General features: G+C 44.8%; 1 protein-coding gene across 1 annotated transcript; it reads left to right on the top strand.

Annotated features, from left to right (window-relative positions):
• Positions 1–4,023: 4,023 nt before the first annotated feature.
• On the top strand, positions 4,024–26,546 carry NIPAL4 (NIPA like domain containing 4). The gene is made up of 6 exons (XM_053289219.1): positions 4,024–4,596; positions 15,112–15,360; positions 19,843–19,899; positions 23,570–23,660; positions 24,214–24,374; positions 25,379–26,546. The coding sequence occupies exons 1-6, from the start codon at positions 4,551–4,553 to the stop codon at positions 25,981–25,983; spliced, it is 1,209 nt and encodes a 402-aa protein (XP_053145194.1). The 5' UTR covers positions 4,024–4,550; the 3' UTR covers positions 25,984–26,546.
• The last annotated feature ends 722 nt before the right edge of the window (positions 26,547–27,268 follow it).

Here is a 27,268-nt window from a genome sequence, read left to right as displayed (position 1 = left end):
TGGTTGCCTGGTTTTGATTTTGAAACAGTTCAGTAACAGTGGCATCCTCGATTTCCAACACCTCCTCCAACTTCTTCAATTGGTGGTAATTCTTCTTCCATATCTTGAGCCTGTGTTGCTCTTTCCAGTTCTTCCAGCTCAACTCCTGTGAATACTTTATTTCTTATTATGTATCTTCTCTGGTCGGCTAGCCTTTGTTCTGTGATTTCTGTATCTGGATGCTTCTCTTTCCAAATTTGGTACATTCTTTTTAAATAACCTCTTCTAGTTGGACTAGACTTGTAATAGCAGATCATTATTTCCTTGTTGGCATTTTTCGTATATTTTTTTCGGTTAAGCGACGTTTCTTCCAGTAACTTTGCTGTCTTCAGCCCTGGTTGCTCAACTGAAGATCCTGAGTCCTGTTGCCCACTTGCCACCAGATGTCCAGGGACTATAGCACCTGGCGCGGTCCTTGTTGACCTGGGTGATGACCGATCCAGTATAGATTTATTAAAGTTACGTCTCACCATATTGCTGATGGGAGAGGCACTCTTTGTCTGGCTCCTCTGGTGAGACGTGTCCAGTATGGTTGGACCTCTGGCATAGCTCTCACCTTCCTCAGAGCACACAAGCCCCACAACCACGCCAAGGTAGTGCCCAGGGGCGTAACTATAATAGGGCAAGGGGAGACAGTTGTCTGGGGGGCCCCCAGAGGCAAGTCACATGACTGACTCCCCCAGCCGCGCACACGCCCAGGCTTCCTTCAGTTGTATTCATCCTCCGAAATTGATGTGTTAAGACCTGGAGCTACAAGAACAGCGTTCTCTAGTGCCATTAAATGACTTGCATCGTCCACAATTTACAAAACCTTTTCAAAAATAATTTAGGATGCTGTTCTATTGTGGCACATAGGTGTTATATATATAAATATAAATATATATATGTAAATTTTGCTATGTTTTTTGTTACCACTATTCAGCCTCCTTTAAGATTTCTTTACTTCATCAGCTGAGCTTCAGTGAGTGGGGGGCATTTTCAAATCTTGTCTCTGGGCCCACTTCAACCTTGCTACGCCCCTGGTAGTGCCTCACTGGGGGTGGTATTATTATTATTATTATTATTATTATTATTATTATTATTATTATTATTTATTATTATTATAATATAGGTATCTAGACACACAAACAGGATTCGTATGGATAAGCGTATCCATACGTGGATTAGATAATGCATACACGCACTCATTGCATTATCTAAGAATTCTATTAATACAGACTTCTTGTTTGCTTTTAATTTCTGCTCCAGGCATTCTGTGTAGGGTGTGGGAATAAAGTTCAGCACTGACATTTATCTCACTGTTGATTCTGTGTATTTTTCCCCCCTAACTGTAAACAGTCTCTGATCCTGATCAGGACTGTGGCAAGGGCAAAAGGTAAAAGCCTCCCACACTGCAGTCCCAATTGGGTGAGCCTGAGCTTCTATTTAGACAAACAAACTTCATGAATTAACTTACAATGAGGCAATTCTAACGATCAGTGGAAAGTGGGCTAAGGGTAACCTGCTTAAATACCTCTCCCCTTAGCCCAGGTTAGCGGAGCGAGCGATCTGCTAACCCGGGTTTTCCAATCATGTATTGCCATGGCGCGGCTCCACGCCGTGGCAACACACAATGAGACCCCCAACCGGGAGGCTGCAAGCAGCCTCCCAGGCTCGGGGGTCTCTCCACGATGCCCCACACACGCAGGGCATCCTGGCACTTCCGGGAGCCGTGCATCCCCTGCCAGCTCCGTGACAAACCAGCAGTCGTGTGGGCCCAGGGCTGCAGCCTTGATCGTCTGTGAGGAGAGCAGGCAAAGCCCACTCTCCCCACAAACCCCCTTATGACGGGTCTCACCAATCGCGAGATTCGCCTCAATGAGTGTAGCCATGCATTTAGTACAAATATATATGAAAATGTTAATCATATTAATGATGTGTCTATTTTTATGAGCACATGATGTAGTACAACAGATATTTGCACAATCTTCTCCACATGTGACAGCATACACATTTTGTACACACCTTTTCCCTACATGAAAGGATGGTTCCAATATGCATGTCATCACTTGAGTACCATATTTACCCAAATATAAGATTACCCTGAATTTAAGATGAACCCTTTAAAAAACAGAGGTTAAATACAGGCTATAGCTATATTTACCCCAAAGGAAGAGGACTCTGAATTCAAGACAACCCCCTTATTTCTAATGACAACTTGGGGGGTGGGGGACTAGTCTTGGACTCAGGTACATACATTAACTGAATGTCTAGATTACTCTTAAGTCAAATGTGTGAGCTATCTCAATTGAAATAATTGTGTTTGAGTTGAAAGGTAATATGAACATGCTGACTGTGATGGCTATTTATGGCTTTTAGCCTACTTTCCAGTAGGCTTATGAGATCACCAGGCATTCTGTGTGTGTCCATCTGTGTGTGTGCGCCCCCCCCCCGGCCATCAACCCCACAATGCCTGGACCAATATGAACCAAATCGGGTACAATTGTACAATTGTAGGAACACTTAATGGCATAGTTTGTGATGCTGTCATCCACACCCAGTCCAAAATGGCGGACGCGTAAACTTGTGAGGTGCAAGTGGGTTAACTTGTGTGCCGCCTAACTGATTTGAACCAAATTTGCTACAGCTGTAGGGACAAATAGGGACACTTAAATGGGGTAGTTTGTAATGATGTCATCTACCCCAATCCAAGATGGTGGACACGAGGACGTTTGTGGTGCAAGTGGGCTAACTTGTGGACTGTCTGATTTGAATCAAGTTAGGTACCACTGTAGTGAGTGACACACAGAGACACCTCAGTGGTGTAGTTTGCAATGATGTCATCCACCCTGATTCAAGATGGCAGAACCATAAACTTTTGAGGTGCAAGGGAGCTAACTTGTGAACCGCTTAACTGATTTGAACCAAATTTGCAACAGCTGTAAGGACACTGGAATACCTCAGCAGCATAGATTGGATGATGTCATGCACCCCAGTTCAAGATGGCAGACACGTAAACCTTTTGAGGCACAAGTGCACTAACTTGTGGGCAGTCTAACCGATTTGAACCAAATTTGCTACAGCTGTATGGACACACAGGGACACCTCAATGGTGTAGTTTGTAATGATGTCATCCACCCCAATCCAAGATGGTGGACCCATGAACATTTGAGGTGCAAGAGATCTAACTTGTGGACCTCGATTTGAACCAAATATAGTCCAGTTGTAGAGACAGTGAAAGGAGAGTAGGCTGATTAGTTCTTACTACAACTTGTTTACATTTGTTTACATTTATTTATTTTTACATTTTTATGAGTACCCAGAATGTTGGGGGCAATATGCTAAATCATTGTAAACCGCTTAGAGAGCTCTGGCTATAAAGCGGTATAAAAATGTAAGTGCTATTGCTATAGTGCTATCTCCTGCTCTTCCTACAAGGAGCCCAGACTGGTGGACCTATATTTATCCTCAAAACCCCGAGGTACGTTAGGTTGAGAAATGAATGATTAGCCAAGATAAATTCAATGTGTTTCATGGCTGAACAGGGATTTTAACTTGAGTCTCTCATGTCCTAATCAAATACTAATCACTACTCTCTGGATGGCTCATTCCCATGTGTTAAGTTATCACTTGAGGTTGCAATCGGTAAACAATGCCTACATGTGTGAATCTGCCCCGTGGTTATATCCGTGCAAACGGTTGTAGGAAAACGTGTCAAACCAGCCCTTATTTAAGACCACTGTACATTAATTTGCCGGCGGCCTGACTGATGTCTCTGCATATTCTACCGCAGATATCAGGCCTGTCCAGCTCACCGTTAGAAAAGTCTCAACCCCACACATGTGGAGTTAGGAACAAGGAGGACATTCGGAAGGGAAGAAGGGTAGGATATACATTTAAGTAAGCTGATTTCCAGGTAGCCTTGAGCTCTATTCTGGCACCTCACGCATTTAAAACTGAGGTCGTGCCCCGTAAAATGCGGACATCCGCCCCTTGGCCGTCAAGCTACGGGCTTTCTAGTCACATGCAACAAGATGTGCGTGCGTGTCCGGGGAAGGCGAAGGCGCGCTTTCGAAACACACAGGTCTCTGCTGCACGTACACACCAGGGAGCACGCGTGGGGCAGGCTGGGCTTGGCTTCTCTGACCGGTTCGTGGTAGCTCGTCAACTTGGGATTGCTCGAGAGTTAGCCGGGTGGCAAGAACGACGGCGAAGAGGAGGAGCTTGGGGCTAAGTATCCGGCTGCTGCAGGTGTGTGAGCCTCGGCTTGCCGGGGGCAACTTTCCAGCTTACCACAGTTGGGGCGAGGCGAGGCTGGGTTTTCTGCCGTCACTGGCGAAGGAGGAGCAGCAGTAGCAACAGCAGCGGCCGGTGGCGACAGTATTAGCCGAGGATCCGGGCGCCACGCTGCAGACACACTCGTCCCCTCCTTCCTGCCCTTCCTCCGGCTCCGACAGCAGCCTTCGCTTTGTATCTGCTGCCCGGGATGCGCTGAATTCTCTGGGACTTTGGGAGGAGGAAGGGGCGAGCACATGGAGCCGTCGGAGCCGCTGAGGCTGAACAGCAGCTGCGCCAACGGTGAGGGACGCGCTCGCTGGCTTTGCTCTCTCCCTCGGCCGGGTTACAAATTCAGGGGTGTAGTGGGGCGCGGGGGGGGGCATGCCGGGACGAAGCGCCGGTGCTTCTCGGGCTATGGGATGGGCCTGGCCATGAGGGCTGTCATGGAGAGCGCCTGTGCACTTCTGAATTCGCAACTACTGCTACATCACTGGCTACAATGGAGGGGCAGGAGTCGGGGGCGACAGCGGCGGCACAGAGACTCCGCTGCTCTCCGCAGACTTCATAGGAACATAAGAAGCTGCCTTAAATTGAGCCAGACAGGCCATTGGTCCCCCGAGCTCAGTATTGTCTTCACAGACTGGCAGAGGCATCTCCAAGGTTGCAGGCAGGAGTCTCTCTCAGCCCTCTATCCTGGAGCTGCCAGGGAAGGAACTTGGAACCTTCTGCAGGCAAGTATGCAAGTGCTCTGCTCTTCCCAGAGCGCCTCATGCCCTAAGGGGAATATCTTACAGTGCTCACTCATGTAGTCTCCCATTCAAATGCAAACCAGGGTGAACGCTGCTTAGCAATGGGGACAATTAATTCTTGCTTCCGCAAGACCAGCTCTCCTGATATCTCCAGATATAGCGCGATTTTCCTACGGCCTGAAGAGAGGCCAGGAGTGCAGTCTGGTCTATGGTTCCAGAAACTGCCCCGGGCTGCCTAAACTGATGACTCATCAAAATCACCGATTCCATTCATATCACCTCTTGTCTTTGGAATTGAGTTGCCAGCCCTGCAGGATTGGCGGCAATCTCTAGCTGGTTTTTGATGCATTCTGAATTTTTATGGCTTGATGTTGTGGTGGGTGGAGAGGGGAATAGTTTCAGTCGAACTTGACAACCTATTTTGGGACGCTTTTGCTGGGAAACATGATCGACTTTTTAGGGGTGGTGATCGATCAGAAGTAAGTAATGCTCTGAGAGCCTCTTACTACTTCTTCCTGCCTCCCAGACTCTCATGATTTGTGGGTTTAACAAGCCGAGGCCGCATTGCATAAGGAGAGCTTTTGTTCCGGGGCTTTCAGAAGCAGGTTCTGTTGCCTCCCCAGATTGCATCTTATCCTCCTCCTCTCCTCCCTCAGGGTGACCCTGCTGCCAAAAGAAAAAAGAAAAAAAAGTGATTGTGCAAGGTTTGCATGGAGAGAGGTGCTGCTGAAATCAAAAGGGGAAAGCTCATTTTGTAAGAGCAAAGTGATTCTTCTTATCCTTGTACTCAGAGGCGTAACTATAGGGGGGGCAGGGGGGGCACGTGCCCCGGGCGCCATATTTTCTGGTCACGTGGGGGGCACCGCCATGACAATTTTTTTTTTAATTTTTTGTTAATACAAATGTTTCCTGCTCAGTGCAGCAGCGCTGCAGCAGTCAAGGGAGCGCGTTGGCGCCCCCTCCCCCACGAGCGGTCCCTTCTGTGCCGCGCGCGCCCCCCCATTGCTTTGCTGGCGCCTGGCGGCCAGTCAGTGGCCTGGCTTGGCGGCGGCAGCGGGCGCTTGTGAGGAAAAACCTAAGTATAATGTAGTATGTTGGGGGGGCGGGGCGCCATTTCAGTGCTTGCCCCGGGCGCCGTTTTCCCTAGTTATGCCTCTGCTTGTACTTGGCTGTTATGACAAGGTAGTAAGAGGGTGGTTTGCATTGAAGGGGGTGCCAAGTCAGGTAGGAGTGAGCAACAAACTCAGAAATGTGTTAAGCTTCCATTATTGGTTTCTCTTATTGTAAATTGTTTCTCTGATTGTAACCCCTGCTAACTAAGCAAAGAGGCATCTTTCAAAGTGGTGACTCTCTTGATATTTAGCAAGGGGAGAGCAACTGGCCCTGTCCAACCCCAGCACGGCATCCCTCCAGTGGCTGTTGCTGGTATCTGCCTTATGTTTCTTTTTAGATTGTGAGCCCTCTGGGGACAGGGGACCATCTCCTTGATGTATTATTTATTTTTCTGTGTAAACCACTTTGAGAACTTTGGTTGACAAGCGGTATATAAATGTTGTAGTAATAGTAAAGACACGATTTTGCCCTTGAAACTGTATTTTCAAGGCTATATTTTCAGTTTCAAATTGGAAATGGTTCAAAACTTTTGCTCCTATATGCACTGTATGGCTGTTCTTGGTGAGGTATTGTGCACTCAGGCAAGACGGTCCAGGTATGAGCGGTCCCTTGGCAAAACGCCATCTGTGGACCCCCTCCTACCTGAGTGGGTCTCCAAGGATCCTGGTGGGTCTTACCTTAGCATTGCCGGGGGCTTCCCCAGGTGTCCCCCATCTCCAGATGGGAGCTTTCCTTCAGAGAGATCATCAGTGAAAGCAGGGTGAAAGCTCCCATTTGTGGATGGGATGGAAAGGATGGAGTGGCTGCCTAGCTGAGAGTTGTTCCATTATTGCTGCTGCTGCACAAAGACAATGGGCACATACTGCTGCTTGCTTGTATGCAGCTCTGTTTTTGCCATTGCACTTCATAATTAATACCCCTAAAACCTACCTGAGGAGCAATGTGAGAGAAGACATACAATCAATTAATGAGGAAATGTAACAAAATACAGATATGTATCTTAGCTCAAGCCCAATGGCACAACGGGGAAATGACTTGACTAGCAAGCCAGAGGTTGCTGGTTCGAATCCCTGCTGGTATGTTTCCCAGACTATGGGAAACGCCTGTATTGGGCAGCACTGATATAGGAAGATGCTGAAAGGCATCATCTCATACTGTGCGGGAGATGGCAATGGTAAACCTCTCCTGTATTTTACCAAAGACAACCACAGGGCTCTGTGGTTGCCGGGAGTCGGCACCAACTCAACGGCACACTTTCCCTAATGCCTGATACTTACAATTCACCAGTGCTCTGAATGGGGGACATTCCTCCCTTTCTCCATTGATTGTTGACCTCTCACCTTTAATTGTGGAAGGGACAGAGTGATCGAGGTATGCTCCTAATTTATTTTATTTATTTAAAATATTTATACCTCACCCCTCCAGTACACTACTGATTGGGGCAGCTCACAACATGTAAAATAAAAGACTAATACAGTTTTTAAAAAAAACAGGCTAAAATGACATCTAAAACTGCATTTTTTTAAAAATTAAAAGTTATTTTAAAAGCTAAAAACTGAGAACAAATCCCTTTTTCACAATAGGTAACTGGTCCAGACTAGGTCTACCTTTAATCATGTAATATCAGGCCCATTAAGTAGGAGGGATGTCCAGTTTGGAGGGAAAATCTTAAATCCAGATTGTCTTAAAATCAGAGTAGGACATCCCTATAAAAATAGGAAGAAAGAATCCAACCAGTGTTCACTGTTTTCCATTTTTTTTAAAAAAACCAGGCATCCCAAGGTAGACGCTGTAGAAATTAATGCTCTCTCAGCTAAGGACCTGCCTAACTGCTGAACTCTCGGGCAGAGCTCAGTGCTAGGTACTGTTCGTAATTTCTGTGTGTATTTCTTTACTCCTATTTTCCCCAATTCATTATTTCTGTGTGCAGCTCTTATTTTCTTAATAAATTGCATATAAGGAGTGGCTTCAGTTTCGTTTTAAAAGGTTCTGGAGGTTTAATTAGTCGTCATATTTTGTGATGTGCTGTATATCATAATTTCTAAGTAAGCTCCACATTTGCATGTTTGGCTTTATTTTATTTTTATTTTAGCCGAAGTGATTTTTATTACTCCAACCTGGAAATTGCAAGACTTGCCTGCCACCTCTTCCAGTCTTACATCACAAGGGCTTTAAAATTTTTCATGCTTACTTTTCTTTGAAGCTATCTTCACAAAATATTGGCAGAACTGGAATGAACAAATAATTGTGAACATATCTGGATTCCACCCTCACCCTTCTCCTTTCTTATTACAGGATCCTTGCTTTTGAGGATGTTGGTTTTATTGTCAATCTTTCAAGAAGGAAAAGGCTACATGACATTAGAGCATTGTGCATAGGGTGGAGATAAGAATTCACTTTTTGTTTCAGGCTCACAAAGACCGGTCTGTATCAGGCAAAGTGCCAGTGTCTAAACACCACGCCACATTTGCATTACTGTATTTGCAGTGTTGCTTCAACCCCACCCACCCCCACCTTCTTTATCTGGTCTTAGGTAGAGTTGATCTTGTTTTCTCAGAAAATCTGATCTTCAGGTCTTTCTCATTCTAAATTTAAACAGTGCTAGCAATGAGGCATGCGACATTTGTTTTGGGAATAGGGTTGCTAGTGTTTTTTAATGGCAGGGCTCCTATGCTTATAAGGATCATATTTTATGTATTTATTAAAAGTAAATAAACTGCAAAACTCCCTCAGTAGCTTACAATAAACTGCGAGATACACATACACACACACGCACGCACGCGCGATAATTAATTAATTAAATTTATTTATGTATCAAATTTGTAGACCACCCCAAACTTCTGTGTCTGGGTGGAAACCCTTTGAATTAAAAATGTTTTCACCTGCTTCTTGAGAGCAAGTATAGGGGACACTAAGTGAACACCATCCCCAGGAAGGTTCTAGATCTAGAACAGTGATCTTCACTATTTTTCAAGTGAGGGCTTGAGTGTGAGAGGCATTTCCCACTGTGCTGACCTCTGCAAGTGCTATGCTTTTCTCAGTGCTGGGGGGAGGGTGCCTTTAAGAGAAACAGAGCTTTGTCAAGCTCCGGCGCCTTTAAAAGGTGCACATGGACTGCTGGGGAAAGTACGGCCCTGCATGGTGCTGGGCAGCTGTGTGGAGTATATTACTTTGGCCAAAACTTTGCACAGACCTAATAAATAATTAGTCGGGGAGCTGCCCTTTGGGCTGACTCCCAGGTTTTACAGAACACTGATTTAGAAAGCTCAATTCGCCATAGAATCTTCTGTGACAAGAGAATGCAAGATAATATTTTGTCAGATGGGGCCCAGCCCCATGGCTCCTCTTGTGGAGAAAGTGCCACAAGATTTATCTTCCACAAGAGTGAAAAGGGTAGGCGGATGATCAAGGAGAGGCAGCTTGAGCTCAGCCTACCTGAACATTTGATCCCTCAGGATGTTCTTACTCAATGGAACACCACCCTTCTCTTGCTTCAGTGCCTGCAGGAGGAAGAGGTGGCCAAGGAGGTGTGGCCTGGAAGTGTGCAACCTGAGCTGACTGGGTGCTGCTTTCTGAGATTGTCTTGGCACCCGAGCCATTCTGTGTTGCTGCGAATAGTTTGTGTGCCCAGACAGCAACAATGAGCCAGGCTTTTCCCACTGCTCTTCTCCTTGAGAAGACAATGGGTGAGCTCCAGACCACTCTGACCACTGAGGAAGGAATCACCTTGGTAGGTCAACTGAAGACTGGAGTGGTGGATCGGCTCACAGCATCTTTGAGTTCATCGGCAGCACATGGTTTTTTTCCTGCCTATGGGACCCAAAGATGAAAGGCGAAGTGGTCACCCCAACCAGTAGCCCAGGTGGTGCGACCTCCTGGTTGCAGAGGTTAGGTGAGCAGAGGAGAGATGGCTGAGGCTCAACCAGGAGGAGAGTGCTGGAGCTTCCACTGCTAGTGCACATTCCACTCCTAGCAGCAGCACTCTGATCAGTGATGGTTCCAGGTCCAGCAGCGTGGTGTCCATGGCAGGGCCATGTGAGCTGCCAGCAGCTCCACCTCCACATTCCACCTGGTGGTTCATGGAGGGGTTCCTTGGCACCTTGCTGGGGGTACGAGAGGAGCCCACTGAGCCCTGCAGCAGTGCTGAGCAATGTGTGTTCCAATACCTGCAGGAGCTGGTAGCAGGCCATGAGGTGGAACTGATCCAGTTTGGGGAAATGTGTTGCCAAGTCTGGCTGGACTGGGCGATAGTTGCCAGATGGTTCCTCTCACGTCCACCAACCAGCATACAGAGTGAGGGGGTATTCTCCATGGCCAGGGACATGGTGACACCCCATCACACATGCAGGGATGCTGACATGGTGGAGTAGCTGGTTTTCCTGAAGGCCAGCCTCCCCCTGTTCCCCCTCCCCAAGCTGGCCATGGAGGGTGAGTGAATCATGGTCGCCCCTACCCACTGTAATATCACTGTCCGATCTGACTTGTGCGTCACTCAGTGCATTCTGCATTGCAAGGTGTACTCACTCAGTCAAAATGTGGCTGAAGAGGTTGTTGTAGTTGGGCTTAGTTGCTGGCTGTTAAGGGTGTTGCTGAGGCAGCTGGTGTAAGGAGCCATATTTCTGTGAGAGAGAGCAATTTGTGATGTTACTGTAGCAAAAGGCAGGCACACTGTGGCTGTCTGGCAATGAATTCTGGGTCAGTGATTATTTTTTGGCCATCTTTGGACTGTGTGTTTGGTGGCAAAATGTAATGTTCTGTGTTGGGAGCGACTGGGTGTGCTCCTGTTCTGCAGGGTTTCAAAATGTGTGCTTCTTTCACCCATAGGGAACAATGGGAAACTTGAATCTCCCCGTTCAACACAGACACACATGTATGTCACTGGCACCATCATGGCCGATTATGAGATATGGACTGGTGTCCCTGACCAGTGAATCAGGCTGCCAGCTAGGGCCCAACACCAATCTGAGGTCATGGTGTTATCCAAGACACAAAACACAACCTAACAAATCCAATGATACAACTGGAAAAAGGGACATAAGGAATGAATATATAAATGTATAAAGTATATTGTAAATTATAAAGAGTTATAAAAATAGTGATAATGATGGATTATGCGAGGCAGAAATGCTAGAAAAACATAAAGTACACTAAACGACAATGGATCAAAAAGGAGAATTATGTAGTCTGTAATAGATATTATGACATTAGCACCCCAGTGATAAGCTGTTTCGATCTACTTAGTCAGCCTGATGGATGATCTCCAATTGGGAATTGACAGTGGAAGTGTGACTCTGTTCGTCCTTTTGGACCTCTCAGCAGCTTTTGGTACTATCAATCATAGTATCCTTCTGGAGCGTCTAAGCGGGTGGGAGGCACTGATTTTCAGTGGTTCCACTCTTACCTCTCGGGCAGATTACAGATGGTATCCCTCGGGGACTGTTCGTCAAAACCTGAACTTTGTTATGGTGTCCCTCAGGGCTCCATATTGTCTCTGATGTTGTTTAACATCTGCATGAAACTGCTGGGAGAGATAATCAGGAGATCTGGTGCAGGGTGTTATCAGTATGCTGATGACACCCAAATCTTTTTCTCCATGTCTACATCATCAGGAGAAGGCATAACCTCCCTAAATGCCTTCCTGGAGGTGGTGATGGGCTGGATGAGAGATAACAAATTGAGACTGAATCTCGATAAAACGAAGGTACTTACTATGTGGGGTCAGAACTCGGGAGATGATTCTGATCTGCCAATTCTGGATGGGGTCACACTTCCCCAGAAGGAACAGGTACACAGTCTGGGGGTGTTTCTAGACACAAAACTCTCCCTGGTGTCCCAGGTTGAGGCAGTGGCCAGAAGTGCCTTCTATCAGCTTCGGTTGATATGCCAGCTGTGTCCATTTCTTGAGATAAATGACCTCAGAACAGTAGTACATCTGCTGATCACCTCCAGACTTGATTACTGCAATGTGCTCTATGTGGAGCTGCCTTTCTATGTAGCCCGGAAACTACAGTTTGTCCAGAATGCAGCACCCATCTTGGTCTCTGGGTAATCTTGGAGAGAACATATCACTCCATCTTAAAAGATCTGCACTGGTTACCAATAAGTTTATGGGCAAAATACAAGGTTTTGGTTATAACCTATAAAGCCCTAAACAGCTTAGGCCCTGGGTATTTAAAATAACATCTTCTTCACTATGAGCCACACTGTCTATTGAGATCATCAGGAGAGGTTCATTTGCAGTTGCCACCAGCTCATCATCAGGGATAGACCTTCTCCGCTGCTGCCCCGAGGCTTTGGAACGTTCTCCCTGCTGAAATAAGAGCCTCCCCATCTCTTAGCACTTTTTAAAAGGCAGTCAAGACACCTTTGTTCACCCAGGCTTTTAATTAGACACTGTTTAAATACAGTGGTCCCTCTACTTACGAAATTAATCCGTTCCGAATGCACATTTGTAAGTCGAAAAATTCGTAAGTCGAAAAGCGGTTTCCCATAGGAATGCATTGGGAACGGATTAATGCGTTCCGGAGCCTAGAAAAAAGACCCAGACCCCCAGTAAGGCTTGCAAACTGCACAGGAACATTTCTTTTCAAGAATAAACAGGCAGTAAACAGGCAGGCAAGTCGAGGAAACCCCATCTAAAAATTTGTAAGTCGAGGAAACCCCATCTAAAAATTTGTAAGTCGAGGAAACCCCATCTAAAACCGGATCTAAAACTGCCGTTTGTAACTCGAAAAATACTTATGTCGAGTAGTTTGTAAGTCGAGGGACCACTGTAGTTTGATGGTTTTTAATAGTTTTAATGTTTTAAGTTTTAAATTATTGTAATGTTTTAACCTTTTAACTTGTTTTTATTGTTTTGTTGTTAACTGCCCAGAGACTTGCATTTTGGGCGGTATACAAATAAGTTAGATAAATAAATAATAAATAAGTTTCCATATGAGTTCATATTGTCTCCCATGAATATCAACCAAATCTTCATTGAAACTTCAAAGCCAGGTTGAAAAATACATTTGTAGGTATGAAAAAAATCTTCTTCTTCTTCTTCTTAAGGAACCTCAAATCTTCTCCTGTGATGTGACACTTCCAAATTCTTTGGCAACCTTACTCTCTGAGATACAAATTTACACTATATTTTACATTTATATATTCATTTCTTATGTCCTTTTCCCCAATTGTATCATTGGATCTGTTGTGTTGTGTTTTGGATTCTTAGTTTCAGATCCTTTTACACTATTTGTGTGGTGCTTGTTATCTGGACTCTGGCTGGCAGCACTGCCTGCCTTCCTTCCTTGAGTTGTGGTTTGGTCTGCTTGTGAGATGGTGTTGTTGAAGGCAGTGAGAAATGACAGCTCAGCTCGCATGGTGTGTTTGTGTGTAATATCTTCTTGGTGATTGCTGTGAGATGAATTCCATGTCTGACCTTGAGTAACTTGTGCTACACTCACTTCTCTGGTCTGCTCTGCAGTATGCCTTGCAAGGTGTACTCAGTTAAAATGTAGCTGAAGACACATAGCTGAAGTTAAGCTTATGTCTATGCTTGCTGACTGCTAAGGCTGCTGCTCTGTTGTGGCAACTGCTGCAAGTGAGGATGGAGTCATAATTGTGTGTGAGAGAGCAACTTCTGCCGGTGATGCTACTATAGCACAGGCACTGTGCATGGCGTGGATTCTGGACCACTGATTATTTTTTGGCAGGTGTGTTTTTGGCAAAATCTGGTGTTCTGTTCTGTGTTGGGAGGGACTGTGTGTGCTTCCATTTTATAGGTCCCCAACCCCTGCAGAGTGGTATAGCCACTGAAACTCTTAACCTCAAAAAGAAAAGAAACCATGACAATGGCACAGCTTTCAAATCACCATCCTCCTGTCCATTAAAAAAAAAAAAAGATCCAGAGTGTGCCCCAGTTCGTATTGGTAGAGCCCCATGGTTTTCATGGCAACCATGAAGTCCTGAGCTGCCCCAGACAAAGCAGTCTTAGCATGGATTTTGGTCACCCAGAACAATTATTCTGGGAGTCCTCAACACCAAATCTGAGACCACCTCTGTGAGCTCAGGTAGGGAGATGGGTACACCAACAGAATCCCCACTTTGTCCCAAGAGTTCAACACCAGGTAGGTGTTGGACAGTTCAGAGTGCCACTCTGAATTGGCACTCACTTGGTCAGGGAACCTAAAGAGGAAAATAGAGTTTTTATAAATTACAGTGACACTCCCCCCACTCCCTAGCCCTCCATCCTATGCTGATGCTGCACTAAATACCCAGGTGGATACAGCTAGGAAAGACAAATCTCTCCCAGCTCCCACACCCAGGCATCCACAATACAAAAGAGGTCAGCTCCTTTCTTCATAATTACATTGTTGATTATGGACCAGCCTGGCATTAAGCAGCAGCACCAGCAGGCTGGTAAGGCAGCCAGGAACCTTCCTTTTATGGGAACAGCCAGAAGAAGGGATAGGAATGAGATGTTGAGCCACTTTTCCCCTCTCCTGGTGTAAACGAGGCCCCATGCCATACCTTCCCTTACCTGTAACCATTCTAACTGAAGCACCCCACGCTCTCCCCAAGTTCACATTCTCACTCAGGCACATAATTAAACAGCTAAAACTGTACTCCCAGCAGGCAGAGTAGAGCCTAGAGATGTGCAAAACATTTCAAGCTCAAAATGGGCCGTTTCGCATGTTCTGAGCTCGAAACAAAACACCCTTCAAATGAAGGGCCTGTTTCGAATTTGAAACAAAATGTTTCTAGGTATCATCATTTTTCACATTCTGAAACTTAGAAAGGTTTGAATCGTATGGTTGTAAACATATACTTGAATATGACTTCTTTAAGATGCCAAAACAGAAAGCAAGAAACAAAGGAGTTGGATATTTTGAGAGGTAGCATGTTAAATAGAGGTACACAAAGTATTTTCCATTAATTTCAATTCCTTTTATTTTCCTTCTTGTCTTCCAAGGTTCTTTGTTGACCCTGACCTGCCTGTCTCATCAGGCTGTCTGCCAGATCATTGGGAATGTCAGCTCAGCAGTCTCATCCCATGAGAATCTCACGCTAGACACAGACTGGACGGTGGTGGTAGAAGACAAATATGGGTTCTACATTGGCTTGGCCCTGGCCATCTTCTCCAGCTTCCTCATTGGCAGCAGTGTCATCCTCAAGAAGAAAGGACTGCGACGGCTGGTGGAGAAAGGAGGCACCAGGGCAGGTATGATGAAGTTGGCTTGGAAGGTTGGGATTAAAGGCATTTTCTGAAAGAACTATGGTGGTATTCAAATTTAAAAGGACTGGCATTTGAGTCTCAGTGTGTTCTGGGATCTGTGGGCCATTTGTGATTGTGTGGGAGATTGGAGCTGGGTAGGACAGCTTTTTCTCCTACCTTGGTTAAATGCTGGGTATGAAAACTAGGTAGGATTATTCTCTCCTACCCAGCTCCTGTCTCCCACACGATCACTTCTTGCTCCTCCTACCTAGTTCTTTGCTCCAACACAACTGAGAATTGGGAGTGTACACAGTTCCCACACGTGGGTAGGACACTTGCCTTACCCAGTTCTCAGATGTGTGAACAGCCTCATTGTATTATAAATGAACAGGTGGGCTGATTTAATTGAAAAGCATTGGTTCAAATCAGTTCAGGATGTGAAAGTCCTGCCTCTGGCATTTGATTTGGGAGCTGGTTCACACACCCACGGCACCACTTCCTTGTGGTTTATTAAATTATAAGCTGCTTTGGGAGCCAGGCGTGGCTGAAAAGTAGAGTATTCATAAAGATTAAATAATCAAGTGAGGAACAAGCATCTGAGAGTCGGCTCTGCATTGTGCCTAAATGGTACCTCAGTCCTCCCTACTTAGCACACACAGGAATGTTTTCAATCCAGGCTAAATGGAATGAAGCTTCTAGAACATGTGCAGGTGATGCAGCTCTTAACAGGGTCACAGAATTGCAGATCAAGACTGTTCTGTTCTCTCTTCCTCTGTATACCTACCCATCTAATCTCTCCATCTAGGCATTCAGACCTGATTCATTGCCATGGTACCTTGGAGCCTCCCTCTTTCTTACATGATAACATTCCTGTGAGTCACACGTGGTGTTTGGTGGTGCTTCAGGCTCTGATACCATGTTTTGCACTATGTATTCTGCTTCCAATAAAACACTTTATTTATTTAATTTTATTTAAAATATTTATACCCTACCCTTCCAGTACACTCCTGCTCAAGGTGACTCACAACATTAATTAAATAGATACAATATAAAATAAAAGATTAATAAAGTTAAACAAGTTAAAAGACCAGGCTAAAACCACATTTAAAGTAACGTTTTATTTTGTTTTTTGGTAATTGTTTTTACTGAATGGAATCAGGACTTTGAAGTGTGGAGGATGATTCTCTCTCTGTTTTCCACACCACTGTGTTTTTTAAAATTTTCCTTATATTATGAGGAATACATGATAAAGCAGTTTCAGCTAGCTATCAGTTAATGTGGAAGGAGTCAATAAGTATATTGACAGCTGGTTTAGCTCTACATCACTCATGGCAAACCACACTATATTTCTAAACAAATAATACTAAACAAGTCAGAAGTGTAGCTTACCTCACAGACAACCCTTATTGCTTCAAAATCTACAGCAGGACTAGCTCCAGTTTTCAGGTGCCCTCAGTACATTGTCCACTGAGTGGGCCCCAAGAGAGTCCTTCCACCACATGAAGGCTATGCTCACAGGGGTGTGGTCAAGAATCAACAGGAGTTTCAAGGATTTCAAGAATCAACCTCTCTGAGGGCCCTGAGCTTGCAGAATCTGTGCAATGAAAAGAAATAACCTCAATTGACAGTCTCATTGAAGGACATGTAGTAGTTTGAAAAAAGGATCACTTGCGCTATTAATTATCTGAAGTATCATCATTTCTGAGACAACTGGAGTGTCTATGTGGTGTTGGTGTTGTTGTTTCAAAGCCATAAGTTTTACAGCAACCATATAACATAATTCTACCCCTCTTCAAAACCTGAAAGATCTTTTTCTGGAACATTCCTGAAGCACTGGACAAGATAAGACAAAAGTAAATATTTATAAAATTGCTCTTTCTTAAAACGGATGAGTTCTTTCAAGATTTCATTGTTCCTCCTCCTTTCATTTCATTGTCATTTCCTTTCCACACCACACATTGTCACCCCAGTTAGTTTTTCAACAGAGATACTAAAGCTTGCACTGAAGGACTTTCATGGTGGTTCTCAGATCCAATATGGGGCTGTCAGGTCTGATAAAAGGCAGTCATCCATGAAGTGAGATGAGATGGTTGCCTCAGACAGTAGATTATTGGGGTACCAGGAAGATACTCTTCTGCCCTCTGCTTTTAAAAAAAAGTGGGGAGGAGGGTGCACAGAAGAGAGACAGTGTGTGACACCCTGCCTTGGATGCAGAGGCCTTGGGCCATCACTGGGTCCGGTTGTGAAATGTCCCCAAGCTACTTGTTGCATTTCTCTGCATGAGCAACAGCCAGTCTATATTTGCACTGAAAGTCATTCTGTATGGAAGGTACTTCCTTTTAGGCATTATTATGAAACCTGAATCACAGGGTCACAGTTGCATATGTGGGCTGGATCACTCCATGCACACATGCTGGAGTTAGCACAGTGTACATTGCATGTCAATGAAGCAAAATCTCACATATATGATTATCATGTATTGCAGTTAACACACAAAGTTCCACATTATTCCATACACAGAAATGCCTTTCATGTAGAAATGCTGTGATGTATGATGTGGCTCTTGAGCTGGAAGCATCAAAAACGGGCAAGGTATAACCTGGTGGTAGTGCATGTACTTCGAGCTTCTGCCTTAAATCGTGGAGACTTGCAGCTAGTCAGTGTAAACAGCACTGAGCTAAAGAGACCAAAGACTCAGCTCATTACGCCAGCTTTCTGAACCCTAAGCTTGTGAACAGCAATAATACCTCCCTTTCCTAGCATGTTATTCTTTTCCAGTCTCAAGCAAAACAAAGCAACATACAGATCTGGCTCAGACAATATTTCCCTGTCGCACACAATTAAGAGGGGGACACGCCAAGCACATGTCCCTCATGACATGTTTCACGGATGTCCCAATGCTATCCCCGTGTGTCCCTGTAACTTATGGGTAACTGTTTGTCCAGATGGCACTTTAAACTAGTATTTGGAGCATAAGTAGAGTAGCCATTTGGACAAACACACAATAAAGTGACGCACTGGGAGGGCACTGGGATTGTGCAAGATGGACATGCGCTTAGCATATCCTCTCCTTTAATCATTTGGGCTGTGGAAGTATTGTCCAGACTGGCACAGAGAGAACAGAATACAGTAGTACAATCACAATTAATGGGCCCAACCAGCAACCAAATGATTGCTGAGCATTAATATCCTGGTCCTAGACAAGAAGGTAAACTGTGGGTGGAGGCATAATGAGAGGGAGCAATATTCTCAAGGATGTTTTTATCAAGAGAGAATTGCAGCCTGGAGCAATTTACATGCAAGTTCTTGGAGCATGATTATGTAGTATTTCTTGGAAGGCATAGTCAAACCATATTTCTTCCCCATCAGAGCAAAAACATCTGCAATCTGTTGCTGCAATCCTATAGTGTGTGTGTGACTTAACCCCTGGGCAAGGAACCCAATTTTAAAGTGGTGACTGTCTTATATTTTGCAGGGGGAAAGCAACTGTCTCTATTCAGCACAGCATCGTTCTGTAGAATTGTTTGTTTTGGTGCAGAAAGATCCAGTTAGTTCCCTATTTAAACTGATCATAGTTGAAACCTCTTTTGCCATGAAAACCTCTTTTAGTGGAGAGGCTTCTATTTGGGTGCACTAGAAAGGGATATACAGTATGTAAAGGTAAAGTGTGCCATCGAGTCAGTGTTGACTCCTGGCAACCACAGAGCTCTGTGGTCATCTTTGGTAGACTATAGGAGGGGTTTACCATTGGCATCTCCCATGCAGTATGAGATGATGCCTTTCAGCATCTTCAATTGTTAAAAATGCAACATGTGAAGTACTCTGATTTGCCAATCATCTTCTTGCTTCTGTGTCCAGGTACTGCATTGGTTACTCTTAAAAGTCCTTCTCTTGCTACAATGAGCACAAGTTCTGGCTCTTCTCTACTATATGACAAAGGGACTATGTTGCTTACTGAATGCTCTCACCCACCAGTGAGAGACAGATTATTGCTCTTCAAGGCTGCAGATCCTCCCCATAGCATTTGAGGCATTCCTCCGTCATATTAGTGAACTCCCCCTCCTGCCAAACCTAATAACCCATATCTCTCCCCAAAACTTTTAAGTGAGGTTTTGCTCTTCATACTTTCCCTCTGTCTGCACCCCTACTGCTCTTAGGAGAATGGAGCAATGTTTTGAGTGTGTGATGAGAATGTTTTCTATGGTTCTCTTGGTTTGGTAATTCTTCCTTTTCATTCTGGCAAGGAATTTAAAAACTGCCTCCTCCATACTACCTACCCTGACTGTAAATACTTTTGTTATTGCTTATAATTTAATTATTGTTGCTCCTAACGAGGGTTTCATATTTATGTTGGCTTCATATTTCTAGCTTATTTTCAGCCATTTATGTGAACTAGCTAGTTATTTGCTGGTTTTTAAATTTTATTTTAGACTATATACCTTTTTAGCAGTCTTTATGTATGTGTCTTTTTCTTTCTTTCTTTCTCAGGGGATGGAGGCCATGGCTACTTAAAGGACTGGCTGTGGTGGGCTGGGTTGCTCACCAGTAAGTATGACTCTTTGCACTAGCCTGTATTTGTGACTGCTTAAGTGTTTTACCTTGATGATCAATGAAGACATTGTGTGAGAAATGGTAAATCTACTGTTTAAATGAAAGAAGAGCCCAACAACATCTTATCTGGATTTTTAGAAGGAGTGAATATTAGTCATGAGTTTGACTCCCAGTTAGAGAGTGAACATGCTTTATTGAATAAATTGCCAAGCGGTAGAAAAATGCATTAAAATATAATTTAAGCAACCCTGCTCTAACTAGATCCCAAACAAGACAAATGCTCAGACCCCAACAGCCAGCTAGGAATGCTGAGATTCAGGTCTGCGCTCTTCCCTATCCATGGGATCACCGGTGCTCGGGTGAAAAGAAGACCCTGATTAAAGGCTACCTACCTACTACCTACTTTCATAACTCTCTGAGAGTTTATATTGGTCACTACCCTTTCTTTCCCTTTCCCCAGGATGTTCTGTGCAGCATCCTACCAATCCAAGAGCAGGATGCATGCACTGGTTTTGTACAGCCCATCAACTCTACCCAGGAGTGCATCCTTACTGTGGTGAAAAGTGTCACTACAGCGATGATGCAATCCATAATAGCCACAGGGCCTCTCCACCTTCACTAGCAGCAAGGACCAGCTGTTGGGTCATATGGAACCAGCGTGCATGTCCTCTCTTGGATTTGGTGGGGTGTTGTGTAGAATATAAGACAAGGTGTTTTGCTACCTTGTAATATTACATTTAAAAATCTGTATTTTGAGGCCGTTCTCAAAAATGGACAGTATTCTCTGCTCATTTCTCACTTCCTTGAGGGTCATGATTAAATTCCCTTTTCCTGTTATCTCTTTCTCTTCATTCCGTATTGTTACTGGCATCCGTTCTGCCAACTGAATTTAGCTCTCTTCCTCATTTCTGTGGTTTCTACATTGATTGCAAATCTTCCTTTTGAACCTTTTGCTCAAACAAGACTACAGCTTCATCCAGGTTCATGCTAACATCGTCTCTTCTATAAGATTGACTTCTCTCAGTTCTGTTGATGCGCAGCCGTATGGCAATGGAAGAAAGGTGGTGGCTCCACAGGAAGCCTTCAGGGTCCCTGCACTGAAGGCTTCTTATGCAGCAGATTGGGCATGGAGTGGAGTGACTTTTGCATCCCTCCCTTCTCTCCCCAAACCCTGTCCACTTGTATACATGTGTCCCTTAGGGCTGTATGACCTTCAGGGACAGATTTATAGCAGTGGGGAAAGTGTCTGGAGGTAGGGGAGGGATGTGAAAATGCCCAATCCCCTGGCATAAGCCTCCAGGGATGCTGGCCTGACCTGCAGCCATATGGTGACAGGCTGCAGATCACGCCGGTGCTATTTCCTTTTAAGCTGTTACTAACCCCTTCAGCTGTTACTAACCCCTTTCTATCCATTCTCCTATGCTCTTAATCCACCACTGCCGTAATGGAGGCAAGAGAGAATTGTGTCCATTTGGTGGTGCTTCTCACACTGATTGTCATGATGGAGAATCACTTTCCTTAGTGATACGAAGTCTATGAGGCTATTCACATGTGTGCGCAAAACCAGGCTAAGGGTGCCCAGCCCGGTTTGGCATGCATGTGTAAACCACCAGGACCAGGCCGATCACAACAGCAGCACAGTGGCAAACCTACCTAAGTAGCCTGCCCTTAAAATGGGGTTAGACGAGCGAGTGGTCTTCTAACCCCATTTTTTAAAATCGTCGGGCAGCCATAGCTGCCACACTGTGAAGAGCCCAGGGAGGGGAGGGGGATCCTCATATTGTACCATGCACCCACACAGTGCAGTATGGTATTTCCGGGGGCCAGGACGACACATCCCGGACCCAGAACCTCCCCACTGCCTAGGTGCACAAGGAATTGTCTGGGCACATGGGGAACACTCCCAGCACAGGAGTGGTTGTCTGTGGGGAGGCTAAGTCTCACCTGCCTTGCCCACAGCCCACTCTGCAGCCTTCTCACCAGTCATGAGAAGAGGCTCTGTGTGTGATTTGGCATGAAATATGTGGGAAATGTCTTTCAGTTGTTAGCTGAGCAAAGATGGTGGTTTCTGTGCTGCCATTACACTATAGTCTGACTTGCTTATACATCGGGTGCAGTTTCTTGTGTAAGATTTCATCACCATCTGGTTTGCCACTCATAGGAATGGACTGGGATTCTGATCCATCACAAAACAGAGATATTTCGTGTTGCCTTTTTTGTTAGAGCTTATTGATTCTTATCTACCCCAGGGATGTGCACAAACCCCGCTAGGCCTGTTTGGTTTGAATTTGAACTTGCTTGGAACCAGGGTGGGTAGATTTGGTTTTGGTTTTGCTTGAAACCCCACCCCCCCATTCAAACCGGTTCTAAAAGGTTCTACATAGGGTATAATGGGAACTCAAACTGACCCATTATTCCCTATGTGAAGCATCTAGGGGCACAAAACCGGGGTGGGTGGTAGGCACCCAGGGAACCCTACCATCCACCAAACCCCAAAGCAATTGTTTGCTTTGATTATTGATGATGATTATTGATTATTAATGAATGTTTGAAGATTTTTTTCAGTTTTTGCAGTTCTCCCATAAGGAATAATGGGGATTTGAGGATGCCCCATTCCGTCCATTAGGGGGGTGCCTGGGCACCCCAAATTGGGTCTGGGGCACAGCAGGTTGTGCCAGAACTCCCTCCAGGCAGCCCCAAGTCAGTGGGGTTTCCAGGATTTTCTTCAGGAATTTTTTCGTTCTGGCCTCTCTTAACAGTCTATGTTAACGCTATGTTAACTCTGTCTATGTTAATATACCGGAGTGGGCGGTATATTAAATGCTTCGAATACATAAATAAACTCTGAGTTCAGAGTTCACAGCAATTAGGGTCACTCTCACAGTTCTACTTATATGAATGGGGAGAGACTCTTATGCATTGCAATGAAAGAAAGAAAGAAATTTAAAAAGAACAATAAATCCTACAATCTTGGGGCTGCCTGGGGGGAGTTGAGGCCAGACCTGCCGTATCCCCAGACCCACTTTGGGGTGCCCTGGCACCCCCCAAAGGTGGGGAATGAGGCTTCCTCAGTTCCTCATTATTTCCTATGGGATAAATGCAAAAATTGAGAAAATCTTCAGATTTTCAGAGAAACTCCTGGGTGCCTACCACCCACCCTGGTTTTGTGGCCCTAGGTACTCCACATAAGGAATAATGTGCTGGTTCATGTCCCCATTATACCCTATGAGAAAAATATTTTTCCCCAAAAAAATCATTAAAAATTGTAGGAGTGTCCAATTGCTTTGGGGTTTGGGTGGTAGTTGGCACCCATGGGTGCCTACCACCCAACCCAGTTTTGGAGGCTCAAACCACTTCAAATTATTTCTAATAGAAACAGGCTTTGTTGGGTTCGAACTCAGAGTGGCATTGCCAATTCAATGCCCTGTTTGGTTTGAGTTCGAACTGGTTCAAATTCGAACCTGTTTGCACATCCCTATCTACCACATAAGAAGAGTTAATTCGTAAAGAGAATAATGAATGCAAAATCTCTTTCTGGCTACAGTTCCTAGGCTGCAGTAGGTCAGACTTCATAGAGTGAAATGGAAATAAAACTAGCAAGGAGACTAAGTAGTACTTATTGTAATGCACTTGTTCATTCTTTATCCTTGGTCTGTTTGCTCAGTGGGAGGAGGAGAAGCTGCCAACTTTGCCGCGTATGCCTTTGCACCTGCAACAATTGTTACTCCGCTTGGAGCACTGAGTGTGCTTATAAGGTGATTTCCTCTCATTTCTGCTCTGACCTCCCATGTTTGTTTTCATTTCCCAAAGCTCCAGGTGTTAGTAATACGATTTGTTACACAAGCATAAAACATGGCTTAATAATGTTCTCCTGGTATACAGATAGCCAAATGTTTGCTTCAGTCCTGCATTTTTCACAAAGCAGACTTTGCTGTGATCCTTTTTGACATTGGGGTGCATTGCCATCCAGTATTAATTCAAAGACACACATGTTGATTTTCTCTCACTCTCAAGTAGTGGTAGCACTCTCTTCACTGGAATATACCATCCTCAAAATGTAGCAGATCCTATCATTGGGATTTATTTGGAGGCTGAAGACTACACAGTGGCAGTTAGATGGTTCATTCCTATCTGAAGTATTCAGCTGTGGTGTATACCTCCTGAAATCCTGTCCTCCTGCCTCCAAAAGGAGTTTCTAAAGTTCTATAAATCTATTATTAAGGGGACAGCTCTGTCATTCTGCCTCTTAGGTAGTTTCTGTAAATGCATTCTCCCAAAGCAACTTTCCCCCCTTTCTGTTCCACACAGTGCCATCTTGTCATCTTATCTGCTTGGAGAACGACTTAATCTGCTGGGCAAACTAGGCTGCATGTTGAGCATTGTGGGTAGCACAGTTCTTGTGATTCATGCTCCTGAGGAAGAAGTAGTCACCACTCTGGATGAAATGGCCTCTAAACTGAAAGAGCCAGGTAACTATCAGACAAGGCAGCAGCGGTTTGGAGGTGTTGCCATTTAGTTGAAATAACTTGCAGCTGAGGCAGAGACCCAGTTCTCAGCCTGTTTCATCTGGTTAAACCAGACTGGTTTAGCAAGACATGTCTCAACGCTAGTGCTGCACTTCCCTGGGAGGTAAGTGCCTCCTTAGAAAGATCCCATCATGCTCCATCACCAAACTCCTATTTGAACTCAGCAAAGTTTAAATAGCAGTTTGGGAAGTTCAGGAGGTAGGAAAGGCTTTCAGTATGGAAACTCTGAGACAAGCATCAATTGCATGCATAGATGCCACCACCCCACCCACCCCGAATCATGCTTACTTTTTTCCTGCTAACTGAACAAAAGAGACACCTTTTAAAGTGGCGATTCTCTTTATTTAGCAGGGGGAGAGTAACGGGCCCTATCCATCCCCAGCACAGCATCTCTCTAGTGGCTGTTGCTGGTATCTGTCCTCCTTTTCTTTTTTAGATTATGAGCCCTTTGGGGACAGGGAGCCTGCCTGCCTGCCTTCCTTCGTAATCCAGTTTGGGGACTTTTGTTGAAAAGCGGTATATAAATATGTCGTATTCATTGTACTTTCTGTTCTTTGCATTAGCCCTTCTGGCAGACTAAAATCATATTGTTCCATTAATTTAGGTGGAATGATGTCAATTTCTAGAATCCTGTTACTGCTGGAGCAGTAATAAGGAGCCCTGCTGATCAGGCCCAAGGCCTATCTAATCCAGCATCCTGTGTCCCACATTGTCCCACCAGATGCCTCTGAGGAGCCCACAGGCAAGAGGTGAGGGCATGCCCTCTCCTGCTGTTGCTCCCCTGCAACTGGTATTTAGAGGCCTACACCTGTCTGTATAAGGCATTATTGTCTACTCCAGTCAGCAAACTGAGTATTAACTGCACACGTGTAAATTGCATTCTACATTTCATGAAACTGCCACAAATAGTCACTTTCTGTTGCCTTTCGTTGTTGTTAACATTCCAGGTTTCCTTATCTATGCTGGCATTCTTCTGCTAGTGTGCCTGATTCTGACTGCCTTCCTAGCCCCACGTTATGGCCAAACAAATATCCTCATCTACCTTACCATCTGTTCAGTGATTGGGGCCTTTTCAGTCTCTTCAGTCAAAGGACTGGGCATTGCCATCAAGGGCTTTTTCGCTCACCAGCCTGTTCTGCAACACCCGCTGACCTGGATTCTTGTCCTCACATTAGTGGCCTCTATCACCACCCAAATCAACTACCTCAATAAGGCTCTGGACATTTTCAACACCTCCATGGTTTTCCCCATCTACTATGTGCTATTTACCACCATTGTTATCACTACTTCAGTCATCCTCTTCAAAGAGTGGGTCACCATGTCTGCTGTAGACATTATTGGGACCGTATGTGGGTTCCTTACCATAATTTTAGGTGTGTTTTTACTCCATGCTTTCAAAGATATGGACATCAGTTTGAGGAATCTTCCACAAACACTTCAGAATACTGATGAGGTTCCAGTAATCAAGGATGATAAGAACAACCTGATAGGGCTGGATATTTCTGACACAGTGGCTGATGGCAAAGCCAAAGTATTCATGATCTGCAATTGAAACCTGAAATAAACAATCCTGCACCTGCAGGGACGTGGACCAGACTGTACATATGTGAATGCAAGAGTTTGCAATAAGTGAAACTTCACCATATATGCCTTCTACAAACAGCAACTTCTTTGAACTGAATGAACAAGCTGTTCTGCCACACTTCTGTATCGTGATCTCTTCTGCCCCTTTCATCTTTTGGAATTCTGCTGCACATTCTGCACTCTGCATGGACTCATCAAGGTTGACATGCCTGTGCCAGTCTCAAATAAGCAGGTCTTTCACTGAATATCTGAAGGAGTGTGGTTCCATCCCAATGACTGAAGTTTCTTCTGAAGTGATAGAAATTATTTCTTCAGACATTTTACATGATCCACCCCCAGGAGCATGTGATTTTTTAAAAAGCTGTTTTGCAGACTACATCTGGACTTTGTTAGGCTAAGGAGAACATTAACCTTTGAAAGTCAGTGATGCTGTTGTGCCACCTTCAATCCTGTGTACTAAAAGTGTTATGGAAGAGAAATTGTATTTTTAGCCTGTTTTGCAGTAGTCTTATGAGATCACCCGGCATTCTTCGTATGTGTCTCTTCTTCACCCCACCCTCTGCCATCAATTTCACAATGCTTTGACCAGTATGAACCAAATTGGGTACAGTTGTAGGGATACAAAGGGACACCTCAATGGCATCATCTGTGATGATGTCATCCACCCCAATTCAAGATGGTGGTCACGTGAACATTTGAAGCATGCTAGGGCTAGCTTGTGAACTACCTAACTGATCTGAGAGCCAGCATGGTGTAGTGCTTAGAGTGCTGGACTAGGACCGGGGAGACCTGAGTTCAAATCCCCATTCAGCCATGAGACTTGCTGGGTAACTCTGGGCCAGTCACTTCTCTCTCAGCCTAACCTACTTCACAGGGTTGTTGTGAGGAGAAACCAAAGTATGTAGTACACCGCTCTGGGCTCCTTGGAGGAAGAGCGGGATATAAAATGTAAAATAATAATAATAATCAAATTTGCTACAGATGTAGGGACACATAAGGATGGTTCAAGGGCATAATCTGTAATGAAACCATCCACCTGTTTCAAGATGGCAGACACATGAACGTTTGAGGTGCAAGTGGGCCAACTTGTGAACTGCCTAACCGATTTGGACCAAATTTAGTCCAGGTGTAGAGATAGTGAAAGGAAAGTAGACAGATTAGTTCATACTTCTTGTTTCTGTGAAGATAACTACATCAGGGATAAGCCTATGTTGGAACTCTCCTCCATGGCTTTTTATTATTGCCTAAGAGTC

Source organism: Hemicordylus capensis, chromosome 2, assembly GCF_027244095.1.
Source record: "Hemicordylus capensis ecotype Gifberg chromosome 2, rHemCap1.1.pri, whole genome shotgun sequence".
NCBI lineage: Eukaryota > Metazoa > Chordata > Lepidosauria > Squamata > Cordylidae > Hemicordylus > Hemicordylus capensis.
This window is presented reverse-complemented; position numbering and strand designations above follow the sequence as displayed.